Source organism: Bos grunniens, chromosome 20, assembly GCF_055505025.1.
Source record: "Bos grunniens cultivar Pamir isolate PY7600 chromosome 20, Bosgru_T2T1.0, whole genome shotgun sequence".
In the NCBI taxonomy this organism is placed as follows: Eukaryota; Metazoa; Chordata; class Mammalia; order Artiodactyla; family Bovidae; genus Bos; species Bos grunniens.
Genome location: NC_141184.1, coordinates 34782183 through 34795247, shown reverse-complemented (window position 1 = coordinate 34795247; position 13065 = coordinate 34782183). Strand labels below are relative to the sequence as shown.

Here is a 13065-nt window from a genome sequence, read left to right as displayed (position 1 = left end):
AGGGGTGTTGATCTCAGAAAAAAGTTTTAATTATAATTTTCTTCTTGCATCATGTTAGGAGCTTAAATATTCCTACTTTTGCTAGTTTGATCGGAATCTCCTTTGCTCATTTGGTGTATCCTGCAGTTCCTGAGAAGTCTCCTTGTGAGTCTGGGGTGACTGGAAGTGTTCATCCCGAAGCCGCGGTGAGGGTGGTCCAGTCCATGGCTCGCTTCATGGCTGCCTACTTCACCAATCAGCTGCTGTGCATTTTGCCACCTCACAGTGTGAATGTTCTTCCTCCCCTTCATATTAAAACAGGTAATAGAATAAACAAATAATTTTCTCACCTTGTTTTTGCACAGAATATTTAAAACAATTTTACACAGTGATCATTGATCTGTGGAAATAATACTGTCTAGCCTAGTGCCTGACATGTAGGTGACTGTTTACGAATGAATATAATCTGAGAAAGGTAATTGCTTTGAACTTGTTTTTATTGAATATGTATTTTTTTAATTGCAAATTTTGGACACATTGGTGTTTATACAGTTTCTTTTTTTTTTTTTTAAGTAAAAGAGCTATAAAATGTGGTAATTGAACAAATTCTGAGTATTCTAATTTCAGATCATTTCAGTCACTCAGTCGTGTCCGACTCTTTGCAACCCCATGGACTGCAGCACACCAGGCCTCCCTGTCCATCACCAACTCCCCGAGTTTACTCAAACTCATTCTAATGTAGAATTTAATTTTTGGACATTTTACTTTTATTATTTTATTTGAGTCATTTTTTCTTTGCTCTATTTAATCATGTCCTTATATTATCTGATCAAACTGTATGTATTTACCTTTATTTTGTATAGTGCACTTTGATACTATTTCTTCTGTTTCTTTGTCTGCTCGGTTTCATTTTTTTAGGAGTGCCAACATTTGCTGCATGACCCACTAAAGAGACACATTCTTCAGTGTTTAAAAAAGAGAAAAGCTATTCTAGAGTGTGTTAAGTATTATCTTAGGCCATTTTGTATGTATCTTCCTTGTTGTGGTTTTGTGTAGAAAGTATTGATTAAGGAGATGTGTAGGGAAGAATGAGTTCCTATGTATAACTGTAGTTAATCCATTTTCTTTCATCTACTCACAGAGCAGCCCTTTCGGCTCATTCCTCTGCAACACTCTAAGGTGGCTAGTGCCATCAGAGAGCAGAATCTTTCTGATGTGTGGACCGTTGAATATGCCCTTGAATTATTATTGATTGGTGGCCTGGTTCCAGAAGCCGTGTGGTTGGCACATAAACTTGGAGACTGGAAGACATCTGTTTCTGTTGGTGTGGCTTTTCAACTCTTCTGTAAGCACGGTAGCAAATTCACGAGGTATGTATTTTTAGGCACATCTAAGTTGGACTGCAAGGAGGTCCAACCCGTCCATCCTAAAGGAGGTCAGTTCTGGGTGTTCATTGGAAGGACTGATGCTGAGGCTGAAACTCTAGTAGTTTGGCCACCTCATGCGAAGAGTTGACTCATTGGAAAAGACCCTGATGCTGGGAGGGATTGGGGGCAGGAGGAGAAGTGGACAGAGGATGAGATGGCTGGATGGCATCACTGACTCCATGCACATGAGTTTGAGTGAATTCAGGGAGTTGGTGATGGACAGGGAGGCCTGGAGTGCTGCGATTCATGGGGTTGCAAAGAGTGGGACACAACTGAGCAACTGAACTGAAGTTAAAAAAGTACTATGGTGTTATCTAAAGTGTTTCTTATTTCACTCATTGCTGGTATTTACACATTTTGTGGAATCCTTAGTTCAGCATTGTCCAATAGAATTTTCTTTGGTGATGGAAATATTCTGTATGTGCTGTCCAGTCTGATAGCTACTAGCCACATGTATTTATTAAGCCCTTGAAAGGTGGCTGATAAGACCAAGGAACTGGATTTTCAATCTAATTTTAATTAAATTTAGAGAGCTACATGCAGCTAGTGTCAACTGTGTTAGACAGCTCAGAGGTTTACTTACTGTATTTAAACATCTATTTAGCACTTTTACTTGTTAGTAGGAGAAGGCAATGGCACCCCACTCCAGTACTCTTGCCTGGAAAATCCCATGGAGGGAGGAGCCTGGTAGGCTGCAGTCCATGGGGTCGCTAAGAGTCAGATGTGACTGAGCGACTTCACTTTCACTTTTCACTTTCATGCATTGGAGAAGGAAATGGCAACCCACTCCAGTGTTCTTGCCTGGAGAATCCCAGGGACTGGGGAGCCTGGTGGACTGCCGTCTCTGGGGTCGCACAGAGTCAGACACAACTGAAGTGACTTAGCAGCAGCAGCACCCTCAAAGGGCCTATAGTCAATGGGAGAGTTTTCTCCTTCCCAAACAGGATTTACATTTTAAGCTAATCAAATTAATCCCTGCATTTTAACTCTTACGAATATTATGGCATTGCTGTGTCTTTGAATTCTTTAGGACAGAATACCAGAGTGGGTAGCCTTTCCCTTCTCCAGGGGATCTTCCCAACTGAGGGATTGAACCCGGGTCTCCTGCATTGCAGGTGGATTCTTTACCATCTGAGCCACCAGGGAAGCCCATCCATGGTATGGTAGGGAGAGCAATAATATCAAGTGAGGGAAAGCCAGGAAATACTTTATATGGGAGATGTCATTTGAGATGGGCGATGAAGAGAAGATGGAATCTTGACAAAGCAAGTAGCTGTAGGGAGAGAGAACGTTCCAAGCAGAAGCAAAGGCATGTGGCCCAGAGCACTTATGGTTTCATCTGGAGAGTCTGTATGTAGGGCAGCAGTGGGCGGTTAAGCATGGGGAGCTATATCAGGACTGTAATTGTGGAGGGCCTCAGTACTCTCCTCAATACAGCATTTCCTCAATTACTTCTTTTCTAAACACAAGATGAATAACATGGACTTCTCTGGTTCTTAAAAATTTCATGTTTAGTTCTTGATGTGTATATGTTTCCTTTTTTAAAAAATTGTAATTATTTCCCCCTAATTTGGTGTGATTTCAGATCCAAGGAAAAGAGTCTGAATCTACCATTAAATATGACTCCAGCACAGATTTTTCAGGAAAAACTACAGTGTTTCCTAGGTCAGCCAGCCTCTTTGGAAGCAAAAAATGAAATGAACTCAAAATGCAAACAGTTTACAGGTGAGTTACCTATGTATGGTCAACCTGTGTATCAGCTTAATACAAAGCTTATGGTATTTTAAAAAGCTTTTAAGTACGCACACATTTGTGAATATTTGGGGGAAAAAAAAATAAGACTAAAAAATTCCCAGTCTGAACTTCTAGTTCTGGCAATGTCTTTTTGATGATCTGAAAATTTTCCCACAATAAATACATAGATACAATGTGTTTCTAGATAAAATATAAAAATATGCATTTAAAGGCTCAGATTTAACATTTTAAAGATTTTCTTAGGTATTTACCAAAGAAAAATAAAAATCTAGGTTCACTGAAAAACCTGTATGTGAATGTGCATAGCTTTTTCATAACAGCCAAAAAAACTTGAAACAACCCAAATGCTTACTAACTTATGGATACATAAACAAATTGTAATTTATCTGTAATGTGTAATAATAAATAATAAAGAGGAGGAAACTGCTGATAACATGCAACCACATGGATGAATCACAGAACCATTATGCTGAATGAAAGAACTTATAAATAAAATTACCCACTATATGATTCCATTTATATAACATTTCATAAAAAGCAACACTACAGGGACAGGAAACAGATCAATGTTTACCTAGAAGTAAGGGGGGAATTGAGGAGAAGGCAATGGCACCCCACTCCAGTACTCTTACCTGGAAAATCCCATGGACGGAGGAGCCTGGTGGGCTGCAGTCCATGGGGTGGCTAAGAGTCGGACACGACTGAGCGGCTTCACTTTCACGCATTGGAGAAGGAAATGGCAACCCACTCCAGTGTTCTTGCCTAGAGAACCCCAGGGACGGAGGAGCCTGGTGGGCTGCCATCTCTGGGGTCATACAGAGTCGGACACGACTGAAGTGACTCAGCAGCAGCAGCAGCAAGGGCGGAATTGACAACAAAGAGGTATGAGAGAGCTCTTTGGAGTGATACAAACGTTCTCATAGCCTGTACGATTTGCCAAAACTCATTGAATTGTGTATTTTTAAAAAATATTTATTTATTTATTTGACTGCTCCCATCCTTAGTTGCAGCATGCAAGATCTTCTATCTTAGTTTTGGCATGCAAACTCTGAGTTGAGGCCTGTGAGATCTAGTCCCCTGACCAGGGATTGAACCCAGGCCCTTTGCACTGGGAGCGAGGAGTCCTAGCCACTGGACCACCAGGGTCAACTGTGTACATAAAAGGATAATTTTAGTGTATGTAAATTATACCTTTACAAATTGATTTAAAAACAAAAAGCTCAGCAGATGGTTAGTAAACTAGAAAATAGATTTGAAGTCTATATACATACACAAAATATATAGAAAGATAAAATATATCCATATATAGATAAAAAGAAAACATTTGGAAAATATGAAAGAGAGGTTAAACTTTGTATTGAACAAGAAGACGCAACATATATTTAGTAGGAGTTCCAATAGAGCCACACTAAATTCTGGATGGTGATGACCTGTGGAAATAGGAAGTGAAATAGGATTGGTACCTAAGGAATTTCAACTGTAGCTATAACATTTTATTTTTCACCTAAATTGGATATAGAAAACATGAATATCAGGCAGGGATGAAAAGTCAGTACACGAGTGTTTTCGTAGTCTATTCCCTAAAGTGTGCTTTAAGAGAATTCCTAATGTAAAAGTCCGTAAGTCTACAGTTCTGCCACCTGCATCTGTTAGCATTTTGTTCCAGAACATTTCTCCATTTTTACAGATATTTATAAAACTGAAGCCTACTGTATGGCTATTTCATATATTTTTGTTTTTTTGCTTCTTTAGCTTCACAAGTCCTTTTATATAAAAGTACTGTGATTGACTATTAAGGAAACGAAAATTACTGTCTCACTGCCTCCACATAATGCTTTATATTCTTTTTTTGTGTTTCTTACATTCTATTTTTCCCATTAATGTTTTCCTTTTATTATTATTTTTTGAGTCATGATTATATTCCAAGCACGTTTTTATTATGTAGTTGTGTTACAGTATCTTGTATAATTTCGGAAAGTCTTTCTGCTCTACTACTTTTATAATCTTAAAAGTAACAAAATCTTAAATTTCTGTCCAGAAGTTTGAGTGTTTTGCATTTTGACCAATATGTTTATTTTTGGCAGTCAACTTTTTCAGATATGAAGCTTTAAACTACAAAATAGAAGGAAAAGTATAATATAAATTGTAACTGCTTTACCTAATTCTGTGTTTGGCAGATCCCATTGAAGAAGAAGATGCGGATCTGCTGTTTGCTTCTGTGCAGGAAATACTGAAAGCAGCAGTTATGGCTGACGCAGATATTCTCTCAGGGACTTTTCAGCTTCTGATAAACTCTGCCAAGGACTTCACTAAGAGACTGTGGGGCTTAGTGCCCGTCGGCTTGTATCTTCCAGCTCCTCCATTATATTGTCCTCAGCCAGCTGTTGTTAGTGAAGTAAGCTTAACCTTTTAATTTAACATTTATTTTGTCCACTTTTTAAAATAATCAACCTGATAATAATCATCAAGTTAAAAATGCAAGCTCTGAAGCCCACTTCTGGATTCCAGCTTTGCTGTTTATTAACTGAATAGTTTTCTTGGGCGTTGCACGCAACTGATGTTTAAGTTTCCTTATCTGTAAAATGAAGACAGTGATAGTACCTCTAATAGTGTTGTTGTGAGTACCACACGAGACATCCTGACACATAGTAAACATTCTGTAAATGTTAAAATTATTTTGATAATAAAACAAAATTAATAGATATTTCTCGGTATCCAGGTATTAGTTTAAAAATAAACATTTGTTTACCATAGAAAAATAATGAGTGTCAGAATTTAGAAATCATTCATCTCATTGTCTTTGCCTCTTTTGAAAGACTTAGTTTGATTTTCTTTGATTGGAAAGATCATTGTTTTCTTCTGTACTTTTCAATTGATAGTTCTGTCTTATAAATCGCAATTACTGTATTCCTCTCAGGACCTTTTCCTCTGCTCTTTTTGAAAATAGTAACATTACAATTAGCTGGTTTTAAGGTTTGCAGTGTTAATGTGAACTGTTTACATTTGAATTGTTTTAATATTTGATTAACAGTTTAAATCAATTCTGGTATTGTTTCTTACTGTTTCAGAATTGACAGCTTCTATCTTTATCTATTAAATCTGTCTTCTGTCTTTTTTTTTCAGTTATTGTATTCTTATTTGTTATGTTTCGAGTTATGTTTCAATACGTTAAAATATTTTATTTGTTGATATTTCACATGTGATATATTGCACATGGAAGGAATAAGTAATCCATGGTATTTCTCAGTAATTCCTCTTTCCTCTCATGTCTGAGTCTTTAGTATATTGGTTTAGGGATTAGAAATAACATTTAATATATTTCTGGATATGCTGTGCTGATACTTGTTTGAGTACTAGCAATCCTTAGTAGTACTTCGTTTTATTATTTTTTATTAAAATAAGCCAGAATGGTAGGATTTCTCTTAAATGTCACTCTGTACCAATTAGAACCCCTGGGATTGAAAGTAACAGAAAACTTGGTAAGTATTGACTGGCATAATTGAGAAGCCCAGTTATGTTTCCAAAGACTTGGGCTCTTTCTCCCTAGTTTGTTTTCTGTCAGCTTCAGTTTAAGGCTGGCTCCCTTTGTGGGAGCCGGATGACTACCAGCAGCTTCTCAGGATACCTTGTCCATGCCCAAAGGGAGTGGGAAGGGGAGAGAGAAAAGCAGTAAATGTATTTCTCTCCCAGCATCCAAACAGGAGTACTGAGAGTTACTCTTGCGAGACCCATCAAGGTCACTGGCCAGTCCTGGAATCACACACCTTGGCTAGGGCTAAATGCACAGTGTTGCTTGGCAATTGATTAGGGCCTTCCCTGGCAGCTGGGGACATAGGAACAGCTCTCCCTGAATCATTTAGCTGTGTAAAAAAGGGGCAGATTCCCCCCCTGCCCCCGCCAAAATAACTGAGTATTTTTAAGAAATGGCAGTGGTAGAAAAATGTTAGGGAAGCAAATGTTCATAATATTTGCATTATCTCATTTCTGGAAAATTAATCTGTAATCATGTGTTGAATCAAGAAACATTTATTGGATCCCACCACATGTTGGATTTTGTGCAGTAGATGACAAGGCCTTTGCTCTTGACCAGTCTCAACAGTGTGGGAAACACATACATAAATTAGCAAGAATAAATCAGTAAAAGCTACAATGAAAATCTGAGCAAATTGCCATAATACCACAGAATGGAAGAGTTTCACAGAAGAGGTGACACTGAAATATAATTGGATTTTTCTAGGCAGAGGAAGGGAAGAGGCATTCTTTTTGAAAGGAAAGATCTCTGTAATGTTCCCCCAGTAAAGTCAGGGATGGTGGGCTTTAACTATTATAACTGAAGGCTTGGGATTAGAATTGATTTATCCCTTTACACTGAGGTGAGACGGGTGTTTCCTTGACCCTGGAAATAGCTATAGTTAATCTCTGAGGCCATGCCTCAAAACTTTCTTTGTGAATCTCCAGGAATAGTCTAGTTTGAGAAGCACTATCTTTATTTTTACTGTAACATTTTAAGTTTCTGTTTTCCTGGCTACTGATTTTTTTTCTTTTTTCTTTTTTTTTTTTTAGGAAGATGGTGATGATCTTCTTTTAAAAGCTGAAAAAGATAATCGCCAAAAGGTGTCTGGAATCCTTCAGCGTATTCTCTTGCTTTTCCGGGCAGCTCGGTGTTCTTTTCCTGTAGCACAGTGGTACATCTTGCAGTTGAGATGGGCAAGAAAAGTCATGCAAAAGGTGTGGAAATGTCTTAGTCACTTGTGTGCTATTGCAATAAGAAAGAACCTTCTGTATTCTGTTATGAGTTAATCACTATAGGGCTGTTGCCTATAGCTTAAATTATACATAATGGCCTATCTCTGGTAACCTTGCTTCCCTGGTCATGAGCATTAAGCTAAAATACCTTTGTTTAGTTCATGGGAAACATCCTGACCAGGCCTACCTGTGAATAACCACAGGAAGGGAGAAATTAACACATGCTCTCCAGAGGCTGATGGGAACAGTAAGTGTTTGATTTTATTCCCTTTCCTTTTAGTACAAAAGGAGCCTGGATTCTAACTCAGGCAAGATGGTTCTTTGAGGCACAAGCCCACCGTCTTCTCGGTTTGCTGGCTTTCTAAATAAAGTCGTCGTTCCTTGCCGCAACAACTCATCTGTCAATTTTTGGCCTGTTGTGAGGCAAGCAGTACAAGCTTAGACTTGGTAACACTGTGGTAAACAATTTAAAGGGCTTCCCAGGTGACGCTTGTGGTAAAGAACCCGCCTGCTAGTGCAGGAGACTTTAGAGACTCAGGTTTGATCCCTGTGTTGGGAAGATCCCCCTGGAGGAGGGCATGGCAACCCCCTCTAATATTCGTCTGTGGAGAATCCCAAGAGGAGCTTGGCAGGCTACAGTCTACAGGGTCACACAGAGTCAGACACAACTGAAGCGACTTGGCATGAACAATTTAAATATACTAATACTTATTAGTATTTATAATTGTGATATTTTTCCAAGGAGTCCTGCCCCATAAATCCATAAATTTCAGACTTGCTTACCGTATGAAATCTGGACAGACCAAGTTTCTGCTGAAAGATAAGGACTCTGAACTGGAGCTCTATGTTAGCTCCTCCCTGTCTGACGATAGGAAGTATAATCTAGTCGGTTAGTGCCAGGAAATTTCAGTTACTTTTTTTTTTTTCCAATTACTTTTCTCCCCCACCATCATTAAAGATTTAAATTCAGTTCAGGGATTATCCCACTTCTTCCCGAGATGTTCTCTCTGTTCTCTGGGGGCCTCTGTGGGGTCAAACTATGGAAAGTTAGTTCTCGGCTAAGTGTTTCTTTGCAGTAGGCTCCACCAGTCAGTCTCTCCCTTCCTGTCTTCTGAGGTGTGCAGTTCACTTTGATTTGGGGGCTATTGTCTTCTTCTACACTGAGTTCAGCTGAGATGTAGCTGCCTTCTTATCTGATGTGCAGCCAGATGGGACGTCTACTTCTGTGTTCCTTATCCAGATCCAGTTCTTTTGTAGGCCAGTCATCTGTCTCTGTAAAATGTAGAAATAAATATTATTAGCCCCAAATACCTTAAATTTTGCTGTTGGTTAAATTACTAAATGTACCAAGAGTTTATGGCTTCTTTTCTAGTAGAAACCCTAAGAGACCCTGAGAAGTTTATCAAGTTTTTTAAAATTATCCTGTTTTTAGAGAGAAATATTTGTGAAAGTTCAGTTTTTAAGTATATTTACTAAGAAAGGCAAAGCGTTTAATGAAAGATTGTTTTTGATAGTTTTAAGATCTGTTGAGCCTGAGTGTTTGTTATAGGAAACTTTATTTTTTATAGCAAACTTAAGTTGCTTACTGTAGAAAACTGTTTAAAGTTCTAAGTTATGTTATGTTTGGTCTTACAAACTTCTGAGAATAATCTCACTTAACCTAGTTTTAATGAACTTAACTAGCAGATAAAGACTATAGATTCTCTTAAAATTAGCCACTCTGCTGAAGATATTCTTCCTTGTGAAGATCTTTACAAGTAATCAGCTAACTGTATAAGGTTAAAGCATAGTACAAATAGTAGGCAGAATTCTAAAGATAGCTGCAAGATTCCTGTCTTCTGGCTATTCAAACATAAATCTAGATACTGATTTAATTTGGCTTGAGGGATTTTTCAGATGGTATTAATAAGCTGATTTTAAAATAGAGACATTATCCTGGTTTATTTTGATGGACCCAGTGTAATCAGATAACCTCTTAGAAGCAAAAAAGAGAGTCAGTCAGTGAAAGGTGGAAAAGGAAGATGGGAGAAAAGCCACACAAGGGAAGATTAGAAGAGTGACGAGGACTCATTTCAGCCTTGCTGGCTTTGAAGAGGGCCAATATCCAAGGAATAAACTCAGCTTTTGGAAACTTCTCATAGTCTCCCTGCCTGTAGCCAGCAGGGAAATGGGGGACCTGAGTCCTGTAACCACATAGAACAGAATTCTGCAAACAACCTAAAAGAGCCTAGAAATAAAGTTGGCTCAGATGGTAAAGTGTCTGCCTGCAGTACAGGAGACCTGGGTTCGATCCCTGGGTTGGGAAGATCCCCTGGAGAAGGAAATGGCAACCCACTCCCGTACTCTTGCCTGGAAAATTCCATGGACTGAGAGGCTCCTCAGAGCCTGGTAGGCTATAGTCCATGGGGTTGCAAAGAGTCAGACAGGACTGAGCGACTTCACTTTCACTTTCACTTAGAACATCTGACTAGAGATCTCTTCAAGACGATTGGAGATACCAAGGGAACATTTCTTGCAAGGGTGGGCACAGTGAAGGACAGAAGTGACAAGGACCTAACAGAAGCAGAAGAGATTAAGAAAAGGTCGCAAGAATACACAGAAGAACTGTACAATAAAGGTCTTAATGAACTGATAACCACGATGGTGTGGTCATTCACTTAGAGCCAGTGAATGTGTGAAGTCAAGTGGGCCTTAGGAAGCATTATTATGAACAAAGCTAGTGGAGGTAATGGAATTCCAACTGAGTTATTTCAAATCCTAAAAGAGGATGCTGTTAAAGTGCCACACTCAATATATCACCAAATTTGGAAAACTCAGCAGTGGCTTCAGGAGAAGGTCAGTTTTCATTCCATTCCCAAAGAAGGGCAATACTGAAGAATGTTCAAACTATTGTACAATTGCACTCATCTCACATGCTAGCAAAGTAATGCTCAAAATCCTCCAAGCTAGGCTTCAATAGTATGTGAACTGAACTTCCACATGTTCAAGCTGGAATTAGAAAAGGCAGAGGAACCAGAGATCAAATTGCCAGCATTCATTGGATCATACAAAAGGCAAGGGAATTCGAGAAAAATATTTAGTTCTGCCTTGTTGGCTACGCAAAAGCCTTTGACTATGTGGGTCACAGTAAACTGTGGAAAACTTAGAGATGGGAATACCAGACCACCCTGCCTGTCTCCTGAAAAACCTGTATACAGATCAAGAAGCAACAGAACCAGACATAGAACAACGGACTGGTTTAAAATTGGGAAAGGAGTACGTCAAGGCTGTATATTGTCTTCCTGCTTATTTAACTTACATGCAGAGTACATCATGCAAAATGCCAGGCTGGATGAATCACAAGCTAGAATAAAGATTTCCAGGAGAAATATCAGTGGTATGAGATGATACCACTCTAATATAGAAAGCAAAGAGCCTCAATGAAGGTAAAAGAGGAGAGTGAAGTAGCTGGCTTAAAACTCAACATTCAAAAAACTAAGATCATGGTATCCAGTCCTAGCATTTCATGGCAAATAGAAGGGGAAGAAGTGAAAACAGTCACAGATTTTATTTTGGGGGGCTCCTAAAGCACTGTGAACGGTGACTGTAGCCATGAAATTAAAAGATGCTTGCTCTTTGGAAGGAAAGCTGTGATAAACTTAGAGTATTGAAAAGCAGAGACATCTCTTTGCCAACAATGCTCCATACAGTCAAAGTTTTTCCCAGAGTTTTTCCCATACTAATGTCATGTATGGATATGAGAGTCGGACCAAAAAGAAGGCTGAGTGCTGAAAAATTGATGCTTTCGAATTGTGGTGCCAGAGAAGACTCTTGAGAGTCCCTTGGACAGCAAGGAGATCAAACCAGTCAATCCTAAAGGAAATCAACTCTGAATATTCATTGGAAGGACTGATGCTGAAGTTGAAGCTCCAGTACATTGGCCACCTGACGTGAAGAGCCAGATCATTGGAAAAGACCCTGATGCTGGGAAAGGTTGAGGGCAGGAAGAGAGGAGGGTGACAGAGGATGCAGTGTTTGGATGGTATCACTCACTCAGTGGACATGAGTTTGAGCAAACCCTGGGATATAGTGGAGGACAGGGAAGCCTGGTGTGCTGCAGTCCATGGGGTTGCAAAGAGCCAGACATGACTTAGCGATGGAACAAGCATAACATAACCTCTGAGAAGGGAGGCAGTCCTGCTGTTACTTTGGCCTTGTGAGACTCAGCAGAGAACCCGCGGAGCTTTTCGTAGACTTCTGATCCACCAAAACGGTGAGATAGTAAATTGGTGTTGGTTTCAGCCACAAAATTTCTGATAATTTGTTAGGGCCATAATAGAAAACTAATATAGTCCAAAGTCTTTATTTTAGCTGATTTTACCAATTTAAAATTGATATGCAGTTTGTATTCCATAAAGTTAACCTTTTAAACATGTACACTCCCTTGGTTTTTAGTATATTCACAGAGTTGTGCAACCATCACCACTGTTTAATTCCAGAATATTTTCATCACCTCAAAAAAGAAACACATTAGTACGAATTTCCCGCTTCCTTTTCTTCCCCCCCAGCAACCGTTAATCTGTTGTCTCTATGAATTGGCCTATTGTGATATTTTATATATATAAAATCATACAATACATGTCCTTTTGTGACTGGCTTCTTTCACGTAACTTAATGGTTTTAAGATTCATCAATATTGTAGTGTCAATTAGTACTTTATTCTTTTTTGTGGCTGAGTAACATTCCATTGTATGGATATATAACATTTTGTTTTATCGGTTCATCCATTGATGGATACTTGGATTGCTTCCACTTTGGCTATTATGATAATGCTGCTATGAACGTTTATGTGTAAGTTTTGGTATAGACACATGTTTTTCATCCATGGATCAAAGTTTACCCATAATTTCAAGGATATAGGTAGCCAGAAGGTACAGATGAAACGTAGAGAAATCTGGAATTGCACACACTGTTGCTGCTGTGCTGTGCTGTACTCGGTTGTGTCTGACTGTGATCTCATGGACTGCAGCCCACCAGCCCCCCCCAACCCATGGAATTTTCCAGGCAAGAATACTGGAATGGGTTGCCATTTCCTACTCTGGGAGATCTCCCCAACCCAGGGCTCAAACCTGCATCTCTTGCATCTCCTGTGTTGTTAGGCAGTTTCTTTACTACTGAC

The 13065-nt window shown here is 39.1% G+C and overlaps 1 protein-coding gene across 17 annotated transcripts in view; it reads left to right on the top strand.

The window, feature by feature from the left end:
- Positions 1-13065, top strand: part of CPLANE1 (ciliogenesis and planar polarity effector complex subunit 1) — a 107120-nt gene that overhangs the window by 23803 nt on the left and 70252 nt on the right. For all 17 annotated transcript variants that reach the window (XM_086361463.1, XM_086361460.1, XM_086361469.1 and 14 more), the window contains 5 exons: positions 127-300; positions 1121-1349; positions 2992-3131; positions 5339-5556; positions 7725-7889. In XM_086361463.1, coding sequence (XP_086217589.1) covers positions 127-300; positions 1121-1349; positions 2992-3131; positions 5339-5556; positions 7725-7889 — 926 coding nt within the window. The remainder of the gene's footprint in view (positions 1-126; positions 301-1120; positions 1350-2991; positions 3132-5338; positions 5557-7724; positions 7890-13065) is intronic.